At 39.3% G+C, this 24,286-nt stretch overlaps 3 protein-coding genes across 15 annotated transcripts in view; 2 read left to right on the forward strand and 1 right to left on the reverse strand.

Annotated features, from left to right (window-relative positions):
* On the forward strand, positions 1–4,212 carry cdv3 (carnitine deficiency-associated gene expressed in ventricle 3). 3 transcript variants are annotated; one of them, XM_079661640.1, is made up of 5 exons: positions 1–431; positions 1,130–1,206; positions 1,527–1,663; positions 2,028–2,190; positions 2,272–4,212. In XM_079661640.1, exons 1-5 carry the CDS (start codon positions 246–248, stop codon positions 2,399–2,401), a joined length of 693 nt encoding a protein of 230 aa, XP_079517766.1. In that variant the 5' UTR covers positions 1–245; the 3' UTR covers positions 2,402–4,212. The 3 variants fall into 3 exon arrangements, with proteins under 3 accessions (XP_079517766.1, XP_079517767.1, XP_079517768.1); XM_079661641.1 differs by having other exon boundaries at positions 1,133–1,206; XM_079661642.1 differs by having other exon boundaries at positions 2–431; positions 1,139–1,206.
* LOC307026326 (uncharacterized protein) lies at positions 4,213–8,921 on the reverse strand. Of its 3 annotated transcripts, XM_079661643.1 has the most exons (9): positions 8,762–8,921; positions 7,993–8,061; positions 7,488–7,523; positions 7,221–7,256; positions 6,940–7,011; positions 4,831–4,908; positions 4,681–4,749; positions 4,417–4,491; positions 4,213–4,326 (listed from the first exon to the last, which is right to left on the reverse strand). In XM_079661643.1, the coding sequence occupies exons 1-9, from the start codon at positions 8,822–8,824 to the stop codon at positions 4,312–4,314; spliced, it is 513 nt and encodes a 170-aa protein (XP_079517769.1). In that variant the 5' UTR covers positions 8,825–8,921; the 3' UTR covers positions 4,213–4,311. The 3 variants fall into 3 exon arrangements, with proteins under 3 accessions (XP_079517769.1, XP_079517770.1, XP_079517771.1); XM_079661644.1 differs by lacking the exon at positions 7,488–7,523; XM_079661645.1 differs by lacking the exon at positions 7,221–7,256.
* kif9 (kinesin family member 9) overlaps positions 6,957–24,286 on the forward strand; it is a 22,716-nt gene continuing 5,386 nt past the window's right edge. For 2 of the 9 annotated variants that reach the window (XM_079661626.1, XM_079661625.1), the window contains exons 1-16: positions 14,450–15,758; positions 17,178–17,349; positions 17,487–17,593; positions 18,095–18,325; positions 21,335–21,418; positions 21,542–21,634; positions 21,865–22,012; positions 22,121–22,185; positions 22,271–22,348; positions 22,499–22,567; positions 22,790–22,894; positions 22,986–23,041; positions 23,169–23,256; positions 23,402–23,523; positions 23,690–23,869; positions 23,964–24,172. In XM_079661626.1, coding sequence (XP_079517752.1) covers positions 15,663–15,758; positions 17,178–17,349; positions 17,487–17,593; positions 18,095–18,325; positions 21,335–21,418; positions 21,542–21,634; positions 21,865–22,012; positions 22,121–22,185; positions 22,271–22,348; positions 22,499–22,567; positions 22,790–22,894; positions 22,986–23,041; positions 23,169–23,256; positions 23,402–23,523; positions 23,690–23,869; positions 23,964–24,172 — 1,903 coding nt within the window. In that variant the 5' untranslated portion in view covers positions 14,450–15,662. Of the gene's footprint in view, positions 7,045–9,552; positions 9,607–9,674; positions 10,118–14,449; positions 15,759–17,177; positions 17,350–17,486; positions 17,594–18,094; positions 18,326–21,334; positions 21,419–21,541; positions 21,635–21,864; positions 22,013–22,120; positions 22,186–22,270; positions 22,349–22,498; positions 22,568–22,789; positions 22,895–22,985; positions 23,042–23,168; positions 23,257–23,401; positions 23,524–23,689; positions 23,870–23,963; positions 24,173–24,286 lie in introns of those variants that run through there. The other 7 variants (XM_079661631.1, XM_079661630.1, XM_079661633.1 and 4 more) reach the window with 7 other exon arrangements.

A 24,286-nucleotide genomic window follows, 5' to 3' on the forward strand; every position in this document is an offset into this window, starting at 1 on the left:
CGGTACAGATTTGTCAAATAGTCCGTGCATGGCATGGTTGTCAGGATAGCCATCGATTCAACTAGGTATCAGGGTGGAGACTTTTTTTTTTTTAATCAGCCTTTAACAGAAGTTAAACCGTCAGAATTAGGAGTCAGTCTATCCTTTCTGTCAGTTTAAACGGCTGTCCACACTCTCGAAGAGCAGATTTTTTTTTACATTTGTCATTGCTCGGTTAGCTAACAAGTTAACGTTGCTCTTTGAAAATGGCGGATCTACCACCAGAGAAAAGCCTGGACGATTTCTTTGCCAAGCGGGATAAAAAGAAGAAGAAAGAGAAAGGAAAGGGGAAGGAGTCCATCCCTGGGCCTACGTCAGGAGTGATTAAAAAAACCAAGAGAGAGAAGGAAAAATCTACGAAAACCGACAACCAAGACCAACAAATCGAGAAGGTAATGTTAAGCTACGTTACGCTAGGTAACTTTTTTTGCCTTAGCGTCTTTTACCGGCGTCGTGTCAAATCTTCCACCCTCCGTCACAACCTGCTTCCTGTTTCAATTTAGCTTGCTCGCCGTTATCTTTTTCTACAATATGATAGAGCCACGCACTTTTATATATTCAACATGGAGGGATAAAACGCCGGTTGCTAGATAGCATATGGTCTCCCCTGGCACACATTCTGACGTATACGAAATTAAGCACGACACGCCTTAAGCGCATTTTTTTAATAATCTTAGCTTTGGTTTTTTGACAAATCTAAACTTTAATGGTATCGTTAAATACCAACTTACAGTTTAATATAGTGTTAAGGCCTTGTGGGTGCTTTTTAAAGCTGTCATCCCTCTTGAATCGTGGCTGTCCACTAGGCCGAGCCGCCATTTGTCACAAAATATACGTGGTTGACAGTCTTATATGTTTGAAATAACACAATACAAATCACGTAAAGCTTTATCATCTTGTATAAGGTGTATATATCGTGTCATAGTGGTGTAATGTTGACCCCACACCAGTATAACCCGTGTGACCATTTCTTGGGAAGCCCTGGCCAGATAGCAGATGTTTTTATCAAAGAACAGCCCCTCAATAATACGCTTTACAAATATGTATATGTACTTTGTTGGGGTGAGATTTCATGCATCCTTCTGCCTAGGAGGACGAGGAATGGAAAGAGTTCGAACAGAAAGAAGTTGACTATAGCGGGCTCCGACTCCAAGCCTTACAGATAAGGTAAGATTAAAATATGTATTTAGTTGGTCTCATATGTATTTCGTTGTTGTGACTCCTTGTGCTCATGTTGAGAATTAGGGGTCTAATAAATGCATTTTGCCCTGATTTGGAGATCATATTTGATCCAATTGATGATGTCATGTCTAATTATCAAGCTTAAAGATTTGCAAAAACTGTTGTCACAATCCTTAGTAAGGTACTAGCATGTGCTTTTTAGCCAAATCAATATATCAACCTGTTTTTATAAGCAGATATCCGTTGCACTAAATTAGAGGGGAAATGCATCTTAGATAGCTCAACTGTCTTCTGGTTGTTTGCAGTGACGAGAAGGAGGAGGAGGAGTACGAGAAGGAGGAGGTTGGAGAGGATGGGGAGATCATTCTGGTCAGCGGAGACAAATTCTCTGGTCCCTGGAACAAGTCGGGTGCTCCCCCGCCCGTTGCTGCTGCACCTGTGGGTGAGTAAACCAACGTCATACTGATTTATTTTGAAGGGTCAAGAAATAACACAATAAGAAGATGGATAAACCACTGCTTATTAAGAATGCTCTTGTGGTTTTTCCCAACCTTGTCGAGTCATTTACACTGACTGTGCTCCTTTTTATAAGGCTCCTGTTAATTATAGAATACTGTATGGTAATGAAAGCCTATGACAGATGTTTTTTCCGATGTGTTCCTAGCCATACAATTAGTTTTATCAAAAGAAAATCACAGCCTAAAGCAGTTTTAACCCTCTTACCATAGGATTTTTGATGAATTTGCATCTGAAATCATTGTTCTTCTTTTTAACTTGTGTGATTTCTTCTTCTTTTTTTATTACAGAGGAAGAAGAGGAGCCTGAGTCAAAGCCTTCCGGTGTATATCGCCCTCCAGGGGCTCGGCTGACCACCAACAGGCGAACTGCCACCCAGGGACCCCCTGAGATCTTCAGTGACACACAGTTCCCCTCTCTGATGGCCACCGCCAAGCATGTGGAGACACGCAAGTAAGCAGAGTTCAGTGAGAACAATTTGTTTACCATTTAGAAGCTGATGTTTTACTGACGTGATGCATATTTGCGTTTCAGGGACAGAGAAATGGAGAAGACCTTTGAAGTGGTGAGACACAGGAACCGTGGTAGAGAGGAAACAGGTGGGAGTGCCTCTATGCAGCAGTTGCAGCTTGACAACCAGTACGCCATCCTGGGGGACAAGTAGAGACTCCCCCCTCCGTCCCCTGGCCCCTTCAGCACGGTCCTGCCCAGCCCCTCAAGAAAGCCAGCTGTGTGGACTGCAGTCCTGACCGAGCTCACCTTGCCACCATCACCACACTGGTTACTCGTGCACACACACAGCCTCATGTACACACACTCATACACAGCAATACCAACGCACCACATACAGTGACACTCCCTTTAATAGCAACACACTTGACATCCATTCGTTGGCAAAACTGAAGGACTGCTTCTGAAGGGGCTGTTGAAAGAGGGAATAATTTAAAAGGAATTGGTCAAATACACCCAAACGTACAACACTGCAACAGCAACGGCAGATGGCATATTTGTCCTTTGTGGATTGTACTCGGCAGTTGTACGCAACTTTTCTCTGGACTTCAACTTGCTTCGATAAAGCCACAGAGGATAACTTTAGGCAAGATGATTTTACAAACTTCTGTGAAAATATCTATTTTTTTGCAAGATCGTTATAACCCAATCGCACATGGTATTTTGGGGTGTGTTTTTGAGTTGCGGTGGGGGCTTCAGGAGTGGGGATACTACCTCAGCAGCATTGCTGGTGGTGAAGATGTGGACTGAGCTTTTTTTTTTTGCTGTGGTGGTGAACGGGGCAAACACCAGCCCCCCCCACGTACAAGCCGGCCATCAGGCTCTTTAAATAAGAAAGTTGAAGCTTTGGTTTTGACACAGGATGATGACGCTCTGCAAAGATCTATGGACAAGAAGCGAAAGGTTGTGGTCCTCATTTAGAATTTCTATATAAAGTGGCCTTACTGATAGAAGAAACTGCTTTGTCATCTAAAAAGAACTTTGCTTGTTGTCTAAAGGGCTGCTGCCTGCCTCTGAATCTCACCACTTTGTGACAAAAAAATCATATACACGAAAAAATCTTTCTGTTCAAGAATGTAGTGCTGTTGTAGTATGCCTGCAAATTACAACTACTAACTATCCCTCATATCCACCATTTAATTTAGCTGCCTCCAATTCATTTTGGTCATTCTAGACATAAGCAAAAGAGAAGCTAAGGCCTGTTTCTAATCTGAAAAGGTTATTTTTGGTAACATGCTTTGTTGTGGTTTGACACCAGATGATCACAGATGTTACTGTATCAAGAAAAAATGACAGAAAAAACTTTCAATTGATATTTGTTAAGGTTATTTCGACAAACTGAGTTTGCAGCTTTTTATAATTAAAAGTAAAGTGGTACCTTTCAACCCCAGTTTTAAGACTTTTTTTTTTTTTTTTTTAGATCAAGGCTTTTCCTCATAAATACATTTGAGTTACAGCAAATTCTATGTAAAAAATCTAACTGTCACCTAATCAACAGTACTATCCACTTACTAAAACAGTGGTACGCCCAGTTAAAATAAAATGAATTTTTACTACAAGCATAGTTGTGTTAAAAAAAGGTGAAGAACTGGATTTATGTTATGTTTTTGTCCTTGTCATAAAAGATGCCAGGGAGTGTTGATCCCTGCTGGAACACTTTGGGTGGACGTAGATAATATTTGTGATGAAAAGAGAAGAGCCAAACACAAAAAATAAAGTGATCCTTGTGACTGAAGTCTTGTCTACATCTTTAAATGTTGAAAAGGGGGATTTCAGCATCTTTTACAGAAAAGGTTTTATCCGTTTTGTAAAATGAAGGCTTGTGTTATCCTGCTATCTCTCCCTTAATCACTTAATTGGTGTCTCATTTTGACCAACCGTTGAAAAATTATCAAAAGTTTAAACTGTATGAAATGACCTTATACCAAGCATATTAACAAATAAAAGAAACTTTTTTTCACACAACAGACTTAAAATGTTTATTTGAAGTCAGCAGTGATTCAATTGTCATTTTAGTCTCAGATTTGAAACATGTCCAAATGTCAGCCCTTGTGCTGTCCGTCTTCATTTTTGCTCCACCTGAAAAGACGACGATTGACATTTAAAATTATACAACTTTAAATAATGATAAAAGCTAATCGTGGAAAGTGCTGTATATATTTTTTGTACCTGAGGCACTATATCTGTTGGCTTGAAACCACCACCGCTCGAAAAAGGATGCATGAAAAAAATTGGAGGTCTTTGCTTAGGGGGGGGGGAAGAAAAACGTACAGTTAAATTATTAAAACATCCTTCGTTGTTCAGCTGCTGTGCTGTCTGTCTAAATTGTGGCTTCACCTGAAAAGACAGTGACTGACATTTACAATTATACAACTGTAAATCACTATAAAAGCTAATTGTGGAAAGTGCTGTAGCCTATAGTTTTTTTTTTACCTGAGGCACTGTATCTGTTGGCTTGAAACCATCACCGCCCGAAAAAGGATGCATGAACATAGGCTTCACCTGAAAAGAAGGTGACTGACATTTAAAATTACACAACATGAAATCAAAAGCAGAGGTGGAAAGTGCTGTATAGTTTCTTACCGTAGGCCTACTACGCCTTTTCTTGAAACCACCACCGCCCGAAAAAGGCTGAATGCAACTAGGTTTAGCTCTATGTGTCTGAAGGGGAGGGGGGGGGGGGAAGACAACAACAACGTACAGTTAAATTCGTGTAAAACCATCCCAATTTGTTCAGCCTCTCTGCTGTCTGTCTTCTTATTTGCTTCTACTGAAAAGACGATGACTGACAATTACAATTATACACCTTAAAATCCTTTAAAAAGCTAACTGTATTGCATGATCAATATTTTTTACCTGAGCACTTTCTCCGTTTCTTTTGTGAAATCACAAAAACGTTAGATTAATATAAAATGGATGCTAACAAAACGCTTTGTCTGAGTTCCTTCTACAGTGTCTTTTTATATAATGATGATAATGTATTATGTGCTGCTTTACAACCCTGCTTTTGTGACCTATTGCTCATGCAGACACTTTTTTTCGATAGCGAAATATTGCAAAGTAAAAAAAGTAATATATGAGATAGTGCTGTGCTTTGTATTTCATTATATTTGAGTGAGATGTCCCATTTTAATCTGATATACTCGCCAACCACAAGGTGGTGATGGAGCGTATTGATGCCATATAGACCGTATGCCCACAGCACAGACCCGGTTAAACGATGGGATTGTTACGTCACATGGATAACCAAACATAGACCTAATTAAAGTTAAAGTTAAACCAAATATCACTCATAGACAGTTAAAATAACAAATTTTTGTTTGAAAAAAGTTAATGGAAAAGAAAAGCCATGCCATTCATTCAGTTTATGTTGACGCTGACGTGTGCCCTGGCAGTTAATCAAGCCACCTGTTCAACCAGGTAACGGTATACAGTCACATTTGACTGCTCAAAAATAATACAAACAATTGCTTGTTAACTTTGGATGTGTAGATGATTTCTTTGTTTACAAGATACAGGACTAAGTTGCCTCTAGTTAGCACCATGTGTTGTCTGGCTATCTTTTGTAGGCTATTTGTGTTTTATGTGAAGGCTACGTTTGTATCTCCCTGACAGCGATTACGAAACGCACTTCAACTAAACGTTATTTGGTTCCCTTTACCAAGAAGTGAGTTTAATATTTTCAGTTGGCCGTAATAATATATTTTGGTGCTAACACAATATCAGAATTATGTTATCCTTATTTTGAGAGGTTTACCATTCCCTCAGTGCTTTACTAATAGTCAGCTTCTGCTGACTATTAAGTACCCTCACTGATCTTGGTTTAGTTGGCTAGTCTTCAAAATACAATTACATTCTTCTGTTGCCATGTTTTTCCACCTACCTCAACTGGCTTTTTGGCCGGCCTTGGCTTTTGCTATGATGATGATATATATATAGTTAAAATAAATCAATTTTTTAGGTTGATTTCCCGTATTCAATGTATTCATTTTATATTGTGTTGTTATTTTGAATCCCAGTGAATAGGCATTTTTATTAGAGCTTTTCCTCAAACGCTTGCATACATTTCCAGCATCTCTCCCTCACTGGGGCAAACTGGTTTTTTCACTCCTCCAGGACAGAGACCGCGAAAACCACCTCTCTGTAGCCCCTCACAGACCGCCAAAGGACGGACTAAGTAGCTCCAGCTTGTCCCCCTCACATGCGCACTTCCATAACCTCGCACACCGCGAGACCCCGGGCACCCGGATTTGCCTGTAGGCCTACGCCTGTTTTAAAATGGTCTTTCAGTTTGTTTAGCTTCTTTGATTAAAAGCCTAAAATGATTATCAGACTAGTTATAGAATTATTTGTATTCTGATCGAGTAATCTACTAATAGATTCAGTTCTATTTTCATGAAAAGAGCAGAGCCTAACAGAAATAAAATGATCGTTAAGAATGAGGTTGTTACCATCCTGATGGCGGTAATATACTATCGATCAAGACTTTTGCGATCAAGAAAAATGGTTCTATGTCTGTTGATTTGAGCCCTTTGCTGTGTGTTGTATACATTATATTACTGCTAAAAACAAATGTAATTATTTTTACTTTATCACCATAACAGCCACACATATGTTAACAGGATTAGTAATTGCTCTTTTCAGATTAGGTGCCAGCTGACATGCAACATCAAATTCGGAACAGTTTCTTACCTCGGTGTCTTCTTCCTCAGCACTTGGAGGAAACCCAGCCGAATTGTCAACATTAGTACGAGTACCAGTCCACTGATGGGGAAAAATTATAAGCAACGCTTTATGGTGAGTACATTACATAGTTAATCAAAAATATCTGAAGTTTTTATTTTTCTATGTTAACACTTTGTCTCTGAATTAGTCTCCAAGTCATAATTGTGTCTGTTGCACTTTAATATGAGTCCTGCCTCTCAAATAAACAGTCAGATATTTAATTGTTATTGTACTTCATGATTACATACCTCTGCATTTGGATCAATTGGTCCGGTTTTATTTACCTGAAATAGAAAGGCATTGCACTTAAATAGGAAGTAAAGTGTAACTGTCACTGCAGGAATAATACAAATTGAGACTTCAAAAATATCTGAAGTTTAAATTTGTCTATGTTAACACTTTGTCTCTGAATTGGTCTCCAAGTCATCATTTTGTCTGTTGCACTTTAATATGAGTCCTGCCTCTCAAATAAACAGTCAGATATTTAATTGTTATTGTACTTCATGATTACATACCTCTGCATTTGGATCAATTGTTCCGGTTTCATTTACCTGAAATAGAAAGGCATTGCACTTAAATAGGAAGTAAAGTGTAACTGTGACTGCAGGAATAATACAAATTGAGACACTAGATAATACTAAAAATATATATTTAATTGTGTTCTACAACTGCAGAATAATTTAGGCTGTTACACTTCAGTAGAACAATATGTGTTTTATAAAGATAACATGTATCTTAACCCTTGATGTAATTCAAATTATAACATTAAGGTCTGAGGCTAGACTTTGTGGAAAGAATTAATGAAGTGAAATGTTTGAAAACCAAGTTATCAGTGAAAATATATAGGTGTTCAGTCCAGAGACATTTTCTGTGGGCTCAATGTAGTTCCTATTTAGTGGCAGCCCCAACCAGAACTTTCCTTTTGAATTGAAGATCAAATGTAATCCAAGTCATTCAAACTGTCAAAAGCAGGTGATCCAATTACCACGAACATTTGACTCTCTCACAAAGTCTACCTACCATTGGAGAGCTGGTTGTGGTGTTAAAGCCAGCAGGATTTTGCATTGGTATTTGACCTCCTGCTGGCCACTGGAAATGTGATTTTAGAATGATTAGTTCCAAAGAGTGTTTGCTTGGTTGACAGTTTATTTGCAAAGAAAAATGTACATTTGATAAAAAAAAAAAACATATATTTAAATATTAAAAGAAATAGTATCAGTATGATACATTCTGTCAGCCTATCTTCTCTTCTGATCTTTTAAAAACTATGGAAATTAAATGTTTTCTAGTTTAATATAATCTAAGTTTTTAAAATTAAAGTTAAGGTTGCAATACGTATGGAAGCAAAGAAATGCCATTTAGGATTTGTCTTATTACCGGATACAAACATTGTGACATCTAAATATCACATAATTTATGCTATGAAAAACAATTTTTACAAAGAAAACAATGTGTCATGTTTAATAATTCAACGTTGTAAATTGTAAGTACTAGACAATTTAAAGGCAAAAGTGTTTCAATAAGACAATTGGGTCATATTCAAATTTTTGCTACGTTCTTTGCTACCATAAATTTGAAAACTGCAAAAGTAACATTCAAGTACATTTAAATTACCGTAATGATATAAAAAAGGAATATTAGCATTATATTTCATCAATTAGTTGTTTCCTTTTTCAGTATTTTCTCCAATTTTACCACAGCAGATTTAGTCAATGCTGCTAGAATAAATCAAAATGAAAGTTTAAAATAATTTGTAGTTCTAAAATTAGAGGAAAATCAGCAGTTTTACCTTTGTAGCAGATGATACTGTGAGAACGAATCCCAGAAAACACAGCAATGTGAGCCCTCGCATGTTGAATGTAGGTTAGCCTCCTGTCCGTACCATACAGTCAATGGTCGGCGCATAACCCAATTTTATAGTATCCATGTCAGTAGGTGGAGTTTGTTTCAGTTTTTGCATGCACAAGTGTTTTGTGTTTCACTTGTAGCTTAACTTCAAAGTCCATTTTACTCATATATCAGCCCTTCTAAGGACACTAACATTTGATTTAAAAAGTGTATTTATCGCTCATCCCATAGAAAATGGTGACATTACTTTATCCACAAAGTCTACCCACCATCAATTACTCTTCTTTTGTTACCCTGCTCATCTTCACCTATCACCTATTTGGATTAGAAAAAAACGTAATCCAAGGACATAACAATGTTTAGATAGTAAGGACTTTGACATTACATTTCAATCATTGCAGCTACAAGATCAATAAGTCAGCCCACTTCATGTTGTAAAGCAAGTTTAGAGCTTTTTAGCAAATGAGAATTTATATACAGAAAGTTCTAAAATAAAACATAGAATTGTTGTTTGGAGTTGGTTTCCTCCACTTTTATGATCACCAGACTTCCCCTTTCTTCCCCTTTTTATATTTGAATGTATATATTTGTATATATATATTTATACATTAATTTCAGAATTTAATTTTTTTCATTGTTTTTAGAAATGTTCAGTGATGATTGTAGGTGAACAAGAAATGGAAAAACCCTAAGATCGACTCTAATGTATTTTACTGAATTACTTGAGAACAGGTGGTGGTGATGTGCCAGCGAAAGCAGTAAAGAAGAAGAGTGCACCTTAACAAGGTAGGAATTACAAATATTTAACATCGGCTTTTGAAATATTTTATTAGGAAGGACATTTTTGGGGGGATTTTATGGACAACAAGGATATACATGATGCATTTGGTGAGTAACAGCTTATTCTCCGCATGGAAGCAATATAAGTTAAAATACCTCAAGTTAATATTTAATACAATAACAGTTTTTTTTTTTGTGACCAACTTTTTATGTTTTTTGTTGTGTGTGCAAGGTGTGCATGTACAATCATAATGTACATGAATGATATTACCAGATCAGCAGCTCTTTGAATAGCCTCTAATGTTTCCCCCTTAGCCTTATTAGCAGAGGCGATTGATAGCTCTGAGATTAGTAGGTCATGGAAGGATGATATCCATAAATAAAGTATGTGGGGGTTTCCATCGTATTACAATTATATTTTTGGCTGCTGTTAGACCAGCGAAAAGCACCCTTTTCTGATTTTTCTGTAGGTCAAGAGAAGAAACATCATTCAACAATACAATATTTGGGAGACAGGGTATGTGAACTCCAATCATCTCAGATACAATGTCAATAACTTGTTTCCAGAACGTTCTTACTGCAGTACATTCATAAACCATGTGTACATATGTGCCAATAGTCTTTTGGTTACAGAGAAGGCATATGGGGCTTGGAATCATCCTTAATTGACAGCATTTTCTGATTGACAGGTAATATCTGTGCATCATTTTAAACTGTTTCAATTGGTGATTGTGGTTACGTGATGTTAAGGAGATATTATTCCATATTCTCTTCCAATCAATAGTCTGCGTGTCATTTTTTAGATCTGCGTTCCATACTGCAGAGATGCCAATATATCCACTTAATTTATCTTGCAGCTTTTTATATGAAGTAGTGCCGCTCACACTGTTTGAACTTAATATGACCTTAACTAATTGATGTGTTGGCAGAGGTTGATTCTAAGGAACTCCATATGTGCGCATGGCAGTACGTAGTTGCAAATAGAAAAAGAAAGAAGAGCCAGGCACATTATACGTGTCTTTCAATTCTTGGAAGGACATCAAGCCGTTGTCGTTGGTTATGTCAGAAAGATCATGTATTCCTCGGGTTTGCCATTGTGGGAATTGGATTGCTTTTTTTCCAATATGTAGTAACAGGTTATGAAAAATGTGTATGTTACTATGCCAATCTACAGACCAATAGCACAATTTCTCTACATGTTTCTACTCTTTCACAGCTTGGCCAATAATTGGTCCAAATTTTTGCATACAGTCATATGGCGACATGGCAGAAAATAAGACATCACCAAGTTTAAGGGGATAGACTATACTTCTTTCAATTGTTATCCAAGGTACATTGGTGCTTTCATCAATCCAGTTTTTCAAGGCTCGAAGTGTGAAGGAATAATAATAATAGAGCTCGAGATTGGGAACATTAAGGCCTCCACTGTTTTTGTCATATTCTAGAACTTTGTATCTGATTCTTGGGTATTGGTTTTTCCAAATATATTTTGAAACCCTATTCTGAAGTTTGTCCCAAAAACCGTCTGGTGGAGATAAAGGTAACATACTAGCTAAGAAATTGACTCTTGGTAGAACATTCATCTTTATGATTGAAATTCGTCCTGCTAAAGAAATTGTTATATTAATCCACTTTTTTAGGTCATCTTTAATTGTTGTATTGTTGTTACATTCTTTTGTAGTTCTTTGCTACTATTGTGTCTAATGAGGCATATATATCGATTCCCAAATATTTAAAGTGTTGGAAGATCTGCAATTCTTTATTTAGGTTTAGTTCAGCCATGGCACTATTGAGGGGTAAAATACATGATTTATTCAAATTGATCTTGTAACCAGATATTGAACTAAATTGGGTAAAGATATTTAACAGTTTAGGAAGCGTAGTTGGTACCTCGTCCAAGTACAGTAGTAGATCATCCGCATATAACGAAATGTTGTGGTCTGTCTCTTTTACAACTATCTGTTTTACTTCTTTGGATAGTCTTATTTTCTGTGCAAGCGGTTCTAGAGAAATTGTAAACAGAAGCGTGGAGACAGGGCAACCTTGCCGTGTGCCACGTAGAATTGGAAATCTAGGTGACCACTGATTGCCTGTCAGAACCATAGCACTTGGATTATTATATAGGATCTTTAACATAATCATACATTTTTCCCCAAAACCCATTCTTTGCATTGTATGCCACAAAAATTGCCATTCTAGCCTGTCAAAAGCTTTTTCAGCAAGGCGATGTTATGTCTGCTGCAAAATGAATAACATGCAGTATTCTCCTGATATTGTCTGATGAGAATCGTTTTTTCTAAAAGCCTATTTGGTCATAATGAACTAATGTTGGACGGACTTTCTCCAATCGTCGAGCTATTACTTTGGCATAAAGTTTGATTTCTGAATTTATAAGTGATATTGGTCTAAAACTTGTGCATAAGTTTGGGTCTTTCCCCTTCTTGTGTATGAGAGAAATTATAGCTGTATTGATATCCTTTTGGAAATATCCTTCTTTGAGTGCTACATGAATCATTTCCAATAATATTGGTCCTAAATCAGGCCAAAACTGGGAATATAATTCCGGAGGGATACCATCTATACTCGAGGATTTGCCAAGGTTCATGTCTTCCAATGCTTCAGATAATTCTTTAAGTGTTATTTCACAATCTAAGCGATCAATATCCTCAGGGGATAGATGGGGTAAATTCAGATCCGCAAAGAAATGTTCTAACTCTGCCTTTGATGTCTGTACTTGAGACGTATATAAATGTTTATAGAACTGTTCAAATTCATGATGAATACGGACTGGATCATAAAGGACAATGCCATCATTATTCGTAATTGAGGATATTTGGGCAGGCTGCTCGTTATTTCGGAGTTTACTTGCCAGCAGGGAGCTCGGTCTACTTCCATCTAGATATTCTGTGTTTCTTACCCTATGAATCAGAAATGTAGCTCTCTTTGTAAGTAGCGCATTTAGTTCAGCTTTAACTTTGCATACTGCTATTTCTTTATCTGAATTATATTGTTCCTGTTGTTCTCTAATCAGTGATGATAATGTACATTCCACGATTGTCTTGAGCTCTTCCCTATTTCGGGCTGAGGAGTACGCTATGGCGTTGCCTCGAACATAACCTTTTACAGCGTTCCATACCTGCCTAACATCTTTAACTGAATTATAATTAAACAATATAAACTCTCTTAAGCCGATTTTAAGCTGTTGACAGTATTGTGAATCTACAAGTTCAGAGGAGATTAAAATATAGTCTATCCTTGAAAATGTAAGATGCCCCTTAGAAAAGAAAGTAAACGCTCTTTATATAGGATGCCTTACTCTCCATATATCTACCAACGCATAATTATTTATAGTGGTACTTAATGCTAGGTTGGCTGATGAATTGCTTTGGGTATTCCTTGATCTATCTAACAATGGATTAATTACAGCATTCATATCCCCACCAATAATAATGTCATAATTGGTCATTTCAGAAATTACTTTTGAAAGTGATTCAAAGAACGTAGGTTCATATAAGTTGGGTGCATAGCATGCTATCAAAGCTATCTTTCTATTGCAAATGACTCCTTGAAGATAAGCAATTCTTCCTTCTTTGTCTTGACCTTTGTTAACAATGTGTCATTTTAAATGGTTGCGAATTAAAATGATTACTCCTTTAGTTTTACTGTTTGAAGATGAATAAGCCACAACTTTATAAATATTATTCCCAACTTTATGAATATCTTCAGCTAATACAGTGGGGCAAAAAAGTATTTAGTCAGCCACCAATTGTGCAAGTTCTCCCACTTAAAAAGATGTCATTTTCATCCTAGGTATACCTCAACTATGAGAGACAAAATGAGGGGAAAAAAATCCAGAAAATCACATTTTCTGATTTTTAAATAATTTATTTGCAAATTATGGTGGAAAATAAGTATTTGGTCAATAACAAACAAACACGATTTCTGGCTCTCACAGACCTGTAACTTCTTCTTTAAGAGCCTCCTCTGTCCTCCACTTGTTAACTGTATTAATGGCACCTGTTTGAACTCGTTATTAGTATAAAAGACACCTGTCCACAACATCAAACAGTCCCACTCCAAACTCCACTATGGCCAAGACCAAAGAGCTGTCAAAGGACACCAGAAAGAAAATTTTAGACTTGCACCAGGCTGGGAAGACTGAATCTGCAATAGGTAAGCAGCTTGGTGTGAAGAAATCAACTGTGGGAGCAATTATTAGAAAATGGAAGACATACAAGACCACTGATAATCTCCCTTGATCTGGGGCTCCACGCAAGATCTCACCCCGTGGGGTCAAAATGATCACAAGAACGGTGAGCAAAACTCCCAGAACCACACGGGGGGACCTAGTCAATGACCTGCAGAGAGCTGGGACCAAAGTAACAAAGGCTACCATCAGTAACACACTACGCCGCCAGGGACGCAAATCCTGCAGTGCCAGACGTGTCCCCCTGCTTAAGCCAGTACATGTCCAGGCCCGTCTGAAGTTTGCTAGAGAGCATTTAGATGATCCAGAAGAGGATTGGGAGAATGTCATATGGTCAGATGAAACCAAAATATAACATTTTGGTAAAAACTCAACTAGACGTGTTTGGAGGAGAAAGAATGCTGAGTTGCATCCAAAGAACACCATACCTACTGTGAAACATGGGGGGGGAAACATCATGCTTTGGGGCTGTTTTTCTGCAAAGGGACCAGGACGACTGATCCGTGTAAAGGAAAGCATGAATGGGGCCATGTATCGTGAGATTTTGAGTGACAACCTCCTTCCATCAGCAAGGGCATTGAAGATGAAACGTGGCTGGGTCTTTCAGCATGACAATGATCCCAAACACACCGCCCGGGCAACGAAGGAGTGGCTTCGTAAGAAGCATTTCAAGGTCCTGGAGTGGCCTAGCCAGTCTCCAGATCTCAACCCCCAGAGAAAATCTTTGGAGGTAGTTGAAAGTCTGTGTTGCCCAGCGACAGCCCCAAAACATCCCTGCTCTAGAGGAGATCTGCATGGAGGAATGGGCCAAAATACCAGGAACAGTGTGTGAAAACCTTTTGAAGACTTACAGAAAACGTTTGACCTCTGTCATTGCCAACAAAGGGTATATAACAAAGTATTGAGATGAACTTTTGTTATTGACCAAATACTTATTTTCCACCATAATTTGCAAATAAATTCTTTAAAAATCAGACAATGTGATTTTCTGGATTTCTTTTTCTCATTTTGTCTCTCATAGTTGAGGTATACCTAGGATGAAAATTACAGGCCTCTCTCATCTTTTTAAGTGGGAGAACTTGCACAATTGGTGGCTGACTAAATACTTTTTTCCCCCACTGTATGTGGGTTTCTTGAAGAAATGCAATATCAGCCTTTTTTCTACCCAAGACATCAAGACATTTTTCAATCTTTAGATTGGAGTTAAGACCACATACGTTCAGTGAGAGAACAATTAATCTAGTCATCATGTGTATCCAACCAAATATACTTTGTGGATTTAGTTATGCATATTTTAACATAATTTACAATGTTATATCAAACACTGATTGCTATTTGGCAAGATTACCTCCCTTCCCTTAATTCCCAATTTACCTCACTTCTCCTCAACCCAAAAAAAAAAAAAGAAAGAGGACCAATGAAATAATAATATGCAATATCAGCAGATAAATCATAATTTCCCTCTTTAGACTCCTACAACTCCGCTCCATTCAACAGAGCTTTGGCACGTAGAGCAGTAAGCACGCATGCTCAACATCCCCTCTAGTATAACAAGTTGCACAATTCATTCAAAGCATTAAGTGATAAAATCGATGTAGCTGAGGTTGCACTGGCGCCGCTCTGCCTCTGCGCGCGCACAGGCGTTGCCATGACGCTGAATGGAAACCACAGAAGGTGAACAGAGGAGATATACTGTAGCTGATAAAGTGAGCTAAAATGAGCAATTCTCACCTGATAAGCCCTGATTCTTTTAGTTCAGGTGGATTTAGTTAAAAATATCCGCGAGTCTGACGCAGGTTTAAAGGCACTCAACTTGAGTTTTGTAGTGTTGTCGTCGTGTTTCTGTTGAGGGGATATGAAGGCTCACAGCGGTGAGGTCGGAGTGTTTGTCCGGATCAGACCAACGGCAAACTTCTCCCAAGACATTATTGAATGTCTTCCTGACGGACAGGTAAACCCCCTTTTAGTCGGAATTAAAGTTTATTTAACTTCCCGTTAATTTAATTTTTTGAAAACATAAAGCGAGTCAAAGTTTTATTTGTATTAAGGTTAAAAATGTAACTTCAAACTATATTTTCCCAGCAAGCATGATTCTGGTTGTTTGCAAGTCAATCACGTGAAGCCGGCTAATTTAAACCGGTTGACGTTAATTCGGTAAATCCAAATAAAACGATAGTCTTATTAGCTAGGGTTTATTGGGGCCAAACCACAACTTTCACAAATATAACCACTGTAACTTTTGCCGTTAGAGGCCTTTTTATGTTAGTCATAACCAATGCCGATGTGTCAAAGCAAAAAAGGTTACAGGTGCTATCACTTTAATTAATGATGGCACCAATTCATAATGCTAGGTGTCAAGTTCCAAGGTCCTGATATGTGCCTGTTATGCATGATGCTTAGCAAGCAATTTAATGTAGGAAAGCATTCCATCACTGTTTTACTTGGAGCTGTTCCTGTCTTTCTCTGACAACATTTCTAAAGTTATACTGAGTCAGTATGTTGCTTAAGGATAGTTGCTTTATTCATTTGCAACTGGTTTAATGTTTGTTTTTGGTTAATCGCTCAATCAGTCATTATTATGTTAGGCTGTAATGCCACTAGGTTCCATCTCAGATATTCCAAAAATAAAGGTTTAAAGGTAAAACATTGTATAGTGAATGTAATATCTCTAGGTTTTGGACTGTTGGTTAGGCAAAACAAGCCATTTCAAGACACCATGTTGTGCTAAGTGTATCTCCTAAAAATCTTATGGCATTTTATAGACTAACCAATTAATTGAAAATGGATAAAACAACAGATTCCTTTTGATGATAATGACGTTAACTATTGGTTGCAGCCCTGGATGCTCAACACACACAGTCGGTTGCTAGTTAGATATACACCCATTTGAAACTACTGCAGTCTTTTATAACAATACTGCTATTAAGCCTGACTTCATTAATAATTTGTATTTCATATGGCACTTCATCTTGTTTTCCTTACATTTCAAACCTCTATAAATGTTGTGGCATAATGTCATGAAAGTATTAGTTTAAATAATAATTATATGGACAATCTTGCACTAATATTTATTTTTGCACATTCAATGGACAATCTGCACTAATGTTCATTCTCAAAATATTGAAGTGACTCTTATTTTGTATGACTGTTGTGTTTTTATTTAGGTCTGAATGTGTCTTTGATTTTTATGTATATACATACATATTTGGACACATTTTTATATTCTAAATACATTTGTTTTTATATTCGGGATTGTGGGAAACAGCATTTCGATCTCTCTGTCTGTACACACAAACTGGAAGATTGACATTAAAGTTAACTTTGACTTTTTGATTTATTTTGGTACACTCAAAACTTTTATTATGTTAAGACAGTGAATATTCATCACAAGAAAGACACCAGGAAGCCCCTCTGCCCCAGAAAGATTCAGCGGAGTTCCTGGTCATTCCGACTGGAGGGCGTCCTGCAGGATGTATCCCAGGAAGAGGTGTACACCATAGTTTGCAGACGGGTGGTGCTGGGAGCACTGGATGGCTATAATGGTAAATCTGTTCATCTACCTAACACTGTGTTATGTGTAGTAGAGAGTTTATACCTGATAAGCAAGTTTAATGCATCCTTTTTTCTTTATTGAGCCAGAGAACAACACGGTTTAATAAACTCCCTGCGTGTCTTTCAGGTACTGTGCTGTGTTTTGGGCAGACGGGTGCAGGAAAGACATACACCATGACAGGCTCCACAGAATCATACAAGCAGAGAGGCGTCATTCCTCGGGCCATTCAGGAGGTAACTCCCACTATGTGAAAGTGCATCTGAAACATCCTGACTGCTCCACTTAAACCAGGGGTGTCCAAACTACGGCCCGGGGGCCATTTTGAATCGGCCCTCAACAGATTAAAAAACTATAATGAAATATGGCCCACAAATTAAACTTGTGCATGTATTGTATTGTACATCTTAAATATATATGTGAACATATATTACACAGTAATGAGCCCATTTTTCAAAGAAATTCAGTCAATTAAAGTAGAATTCTTTTTTTTGTTGATAAGAAAAAAGCCCAATAACTTATTTGTATAACAAGCTTGAAATATACCCTTCCTATTTCCCCTTATTATAATCAATCTGAGGCTCCTCTTTTAAGGGATGAAACAAAAAAACAAAACAAATGAAACCCTCTGGAGAGCTGGGATGTAGGCAGTTTTTTCTTAAGGCATATTCAAGTAACAAGCATCATTTACCTACATTTTTACTAACCTATAACTTATATCATTTTTTGGTATTCAGGTGTTTCAGGAGGTGCAGAAAAGGACTGAGCACACTTTCTCTGTATACCTCTCCTACTTGGAGATCTACAATGAGACCCTGGTGGACCTGCTGGCCTCGTTGCAAAGTTCAGCACTCCCCAGTCCACGTAGTATGGTGGTTAGTGAGGAGCCAGGCAGAGGAGTATTCATCAGAGGTCTGTCCCTTCACCCGGTCCACAGTGAGGAGGAGGCTCTGAACCTGCTGTTCGAGGTACGTGTCTTCATTTGACCAGCAAACACAAAATGAAATTTTGCCTTTGCATTGTGGTTCCGTCGCTTTGCCTCCGTTGCTCGCTTCAAAAGTTGAGAAAAGTTCAACTTTTCAAGCGTCGACGGAAGCGCCAGCCAATCAAATCATATGCCAGTACAAGTTCTAGCCAATCAAACTGCGTGCTTGTGTGTCCGGGGCGGGAGATTAATGTGATTGGTTGTTGGTCGCACACCAGACACGCCCACCGGCAAGCTTCAACACGACGCTGCCGTGTGGACGTACCGCAACGGAGCGTCCACACAACAGCTTGCGTTGACGCTTGGCGGTGGGCGTGTCTGAAGCTTGGGGAGTCAATGCGAGCAACGCGACCAACAACCAATCACATGAATCTCCCGCCCCCGACATACAAAGCAAAATGCTAGCATTCCATGCTAGCTATATATACAGGACTGTCTCAGAAAATTAGAATATTGTGATAAAGTTCTTTATTTTCTGTAATGCAATTAAAAAAAACTAAAATGTCATACATTCTGGATTCATTACAAATCAACTGAAATATTGCAAGCCTTTTATTATTTTAATATTGCTGATTATGGCATACAGCTTAAGAAAACTCAAAAATCCTATCTCAAAAAATTAGAATAGTTCCTCAGACCAAGTAAAAAAAAAAGATTTATAACAGCAAAACACAATCAAACATTTGAAAATGTCCATTAATGCACTCAGTACTTGGTTGGGAATCCTTTTGCACGGATTACTGCATCAATGCGGCGTGGCATGGAGGCAATCAGCCTGTGGCATTGCTGAGGTGTTATGGATGCCCAGGATGCTTCAATAGCGGCCTTTAGCTCATTAGCATTGTTGGGTCTGGTGTCTTTCAGCTTCTTCTTCACAATACCCCACATATTCTCTATGGGGTTCAGGTCAGGGGAATTTGCAGGCCAATCGAGGACAGTAATGCCATGGTCAGTACACCAGTTACTGGTGGTTTTGGCACTGTGGGCAGGTGCCAGATCATGCTGGAAAATGAATTCCTCATCTCCATAGAGCTTTTCAGCAGACGGAAGCATGTAGTGCTCTAAAATCTCTTGGTACACAGCTGCATTTACTCTGGGCTTGATGAAACACAGTGGACCAACACCAGCAGCTGACACGGCTCCCCAAACCATCGCTGACTGTGGGAACTTCACACTGGATTTCAAGCAACTTGGATTTTGCTCCTCTCCAGCCTTTCTCCAGACTCTGGCGCCTTGACTTCCAAATGAAATACAAAACTTGCTTTCGTCTGAAAAGAGGACTTTGGACCACTGTGCAACTGTCCAGTGCTTCTTTTCCTTAGCCCAAGTCAGACGCCTCTTCCGTTGTCTTGAGTTCAGAAGTGGCTTGACCATGGGAATACGGCTATTGTAGCCCATTTCCCGGACACGTCTGTGAACAGTGACTTTTGATACCTGGACTCCAGCTTCAGTCCACTGTCTTTGAAGCTCCCCCAAATTCTGGAAGCGACTCTTCTTCACAATGCTGTTAAGGCTGCGGTCATCTCTCTTGGTTGTGCAGCGTTTCCTGCCACATTTCCCCCTTCCAACAGACTTTTTGTGGATGTGCTTTGAAACTGCACTCTGTGAACAGCTTGCTCTTTGAGAAATTTCTTTTTGTGTCTTACCCTCCTGATGGAGGGTGTCAATGACGGTCCTCTGGACAGCAGTCAGATCAGCAGTCTTCCCCATACTTGTGATTTAGTTTACTGAACCAAGCTGAGTGTTTTTCAAGGCTCAGGAAACCCTTGCAGGTGTTTCGAGTTAATTAGACGATTCAAGTGATTCGTTGAACACCCTACTAGTATACTTTTTCATGATATTCTAATATTTAGAGATAGGATATTTGAGTTTTCTTAAGCTGTATGCCATAATCAGCAATATTAAAATAATAAAAGGCTTGCAATATTTCAGTTGATTTGTAATGAATCCAGAATGTATGACATTTTTGTTTTTTTAATTGCATTACAGAAAATAAAGAACTTTATCACAATATTCTAATTTTCTGAGACAGTCCTGTACTGTCTATGCCTGCTAGCTGTCCATTCAATGTTTAAACGAGGTACACTGGATATAAACTCCCCAAACAGGCGAAAACCTACCAGTTTCACCCACTATCTCTGCCACCTCCCTCCATGCCTGGCTCCTCCGGTTTGTATCCCGGTAGATGAACAGAGACTGATCATACAGCACCGGGTGATTCACTACTCGCAGCATACACGCGGTTTGATTGGCTAGCAGTGGTACTGGCAGATTTTCATTCACGGGATTTGATTGGCTGACGCTTCCGTCGAAGCTTCAAAAGTTGAACATGGTTCAACTTTTGACGCGAGCAACGCTCCCCACAATGCAGTTCGGCGAAGCGTGACGTCACCCCATTCAAAGTGAATCGGCAGAAGCGTTGAGGCTTCAACACACGCCGCTGTATGGACGGGCCGTAACGCAGCGTCCACACAGCGGCGTGCGTTGAAGCTGCTTGCCGGTGGGCGTGTCTGAAATTCGACCAACAACCAATCACATGAATCTCCCGACCCGGACACACAAGCATGCAGTTTGATTGGCTAGAACTTGTACTGGCATATGATTTGATTGGCTGGCGCTTCCGTCGAAGCTTCAAAAGTTGAACATGGCTCAACTTTTGAAGCGAGCAACGCGAGCAAAGCGAAGCAACGGAACCACAATGCAGTTCGGCAAAGCGTGACGTCCCCCCATTCAAAGTGAATGGGAAGAAGCGTTGAAGCTTCAACGCACGCCCCCGTGTGGACGGGCCGAAAGTGTTTCCACTGAACACATGACCACAGCAAAACATTTGAAAGTGTATTACTATTAACTAGTATTTCATTCTATTTGAATCCTATTTTGTATGCAGTTGTTTGAATGGGTGTTTGATGGTGGGAGCTGTATATTTTGTTTGTTTAATAGAGAAACACATTTTATAATTGACCCTTCACAAAACTGTTTTCTCTTTGTTCAGGGTGAGATGAATCGCGTTATTGGATCTCATGCCTTGAACAGGAACTCCTCCAGGTCCCACTGTATCTTCACTTTGCATTTAGAGGTATGCCCAAAGAAATATCTTTTTAATGTTTTGCTTTATTGTTTTCTGTGGTGTTTTTTTGTTTAAATATGCCTTTTCCTGCATACGTTTTTAAGCAGAAGGAAATGTCTTTCCCAATCTCAGTCTCGCTCACGGACTCTGTCTGATGCCAAGTATTTCACCTCCAAGTTGAACCTGGTGGATTTAGCTGGGTCAGAGAGGCTGGGAAAGACTGGGGTGAGTCTGAGACTGTCTGACTTTACCAGTTCACATATTTATGTTGACAAGCCATAAAATAGTTATAATATGCACGTTCTAACATGTTACACCACTTGAATAAAGTCATGTCGAGTTGGGATTTTAGAGTCACCGAGTCTATTTCACTTTTATGAAGAATAGCTAAATGTAGTCTTTTTAGAATGATCCGTGGTCTAACTTCATTTAATGCCACCTTCCTGCTCTTCTAGTCAGAGGGTCAGATGTTCAAGGAAGCCATGTACATCAACAAGTCGTTGTCTTTCCTGGAGCAGGCCATCCTGGCCCTGGCCGACCGTCGCAGAGACCACGTTCCCTTCAGACAGACTAAACTCACTCATGCCCTCAAGGACTCATTGGGTGAGACTGCTGGCCCCTTCACTTCTAACAACGCTGTTAGCTGATATTTGATGGTCTATAGGTTTTTTCTGTGTGTGTACTAATACTTGAAAAACATTTATTTTTCAGGAGGGAACTGCAACACTGTGCTTGTGGCAAACATCTACGGTGAGGCGTCCCAGAAAGAAGAAACAGTAAGGAGTGGAATATATTATATAATACCAAAAAACTGTAAATGATGTCATATAATCTCTGGATGATAAAACATATCCTTTGCAGCTCTCTACACTGCGTTTTGCCAGCAGAATGAAGTGCATCCGGACAAATCCTGCTGTCAATGAACACATGGATCCAGCTGTAAGTTCACAGGAAATGACACTTAACAAAAAATATGACATGAAAACTCAGCTAGGAATCGTACATTTGTATTATTTCACTACATGTTTGATATACTCTGTCAGTCGTCAGAAAACAGAGTGATCTCATGAAACGTTCTGTTATGATTAGGCTCAGATCAAGAAGCTAAAGAAGGACGTACAGATGCTGAAAGAGGAACTGTCCTTCGGTAATACATTGGTGAGTAGAGCTATTGTGAAACTACGAATGTTGTAATGTCTTTGCCAATTGCCCTGTTTTTTTATTTAGCTAATTGGCAGCTTGAAAAATGAGCCAGCAGATCATTTAAAAAAGCCTACAGTAGCGGGGCAACCATAGTAATGGCATTTTGCAGTTGTGTCCCAAACACATTTCAGTTGCTTCACATGAGAAGGTAAATGACTAATATTCACACTTCACTAGGTGAACCGGCCCAGCGTACCGTACGACCCGTTGTCTCAGGCCCAGCTGGCCGAGATCGACAGCCAGGTTCAGAGGTACCTGGAGGGAAGCCTGAAGGAAATCAGTGTGAGAAGATGTACAGAAACACAACAATACAACATTTTAGAATCTACACTTGAAGCCTTTAAATCTCTTTCTGCATGACATCTAATTACAGATCATAAGTGTCAGTCAGGTCCGAGCATTATTCGCCAAGTTCAAGCTGGCTGTGCAGTAAGTCTCATCTACCCTTTTGAAATCATCAGCCTTAAACAAGTAAGGTTTCTTTAGACAAAACATGGGACACTGTTTTTTTGTTAATAGTAAGTCATTCCACATGTTTATTTATGTCTGTGAGCAGGGGACAGGAGAAGAAGGTGAATGCTCGATTACGTCAGACCTACAACTTGGGGGAGGAAGACCAAAGAGCTGATAGACCTGCTGTCAAGGTCAATCTACTTCTGATTCACTGTTCATGCCAGCTCGTGGAAATGAAGAGTTGTTGTGGGTGTTAATTTCTTTACTGACAGCCTGTTTGGCGAACAATTCAATGTAATTGTGCTGTGATACATTTGGCTTTGTAAACTCTTTTAGGAGTGGGATACCAGAGGCAGCACTGAGGAAGATGAGGCTGGCAGCTTTGAGGTGTCACACAAAAACACCCAGTGCCCGAGTTCAACCAGAGCCAAAACTAAAAAGTCTAAGGACAAACCGAGGTAAGGGAACATTTCGTTTTTCTTCCGATGACTGATTCTGATCGTCTTCTTAAAGTATTCAAAGATAATAAGTACATATATTTGTCACTTTGAACCCTGATCAGTTTGCATGCCTGGATTTAAACACACCAGTTTTCCTAATGACGCACTCAATGTGATTATCCAGCCAAAGCAAGAGACAAGGAGAGGAGAGTCCGCTCTCTAAGAAGCGTTCAGACTCTGCCTCCAAACCAAAGCTGAATTCTGTCCAGAGCCCCGAAAGGGAACAGGAGTTACAGGAACCAGACACGGAGAGCCACGAACCACAGGAGTCACAACCAAATGGCAAAGAACCCTTTCACCCTGAGTATGTGTTTGTGCTATAAAAGGGTCGGCTCAGATATCGCTGCTAGTCCTACACAGTAAATGTGATGTTTTATACCATTGCTGTCTCTGCCCAGCTCTACTCTTACCAAAGCGGAAGCCTTTGATGATTTTAAAATGGGCAGAGGCAGCAAGCTAAATCGCATCCTTCAGGAGAACAAGGCCGTGCTACTGGAGCGCCGCAGTCTTCATCGGCAGCTAACTGACGAGGTCAACGCTGTGAAGAGAGAGATCGACTGCACCGCGGCCACCATGCAGCAGTACAGGGAGACGAGGGGAGGCCAAGGTACTTCAAATGTTTGGATCATTTCAGACCCTTTGATTTACCTTATTTTGGCTTTTTTATTAAAGGGCCCATGTCGTGCTTTTCCGGTTATTACCCGTCCCCTTGTGTGTTATG

The sequence above is a fragment of the Notothenia rossii genome, assembly GCF_949606895.1.
Source record: "Notothenia rossii genome assembly, chromosome: 12".
In the NCBI taxonomy this organism is placed as follows: domain Eukaryota; kingdom Metazoa; phylum Chordata; class Actinopteri; order Perciformes; family Nototheniidae; genus Notothenia; species Notothenia rossii.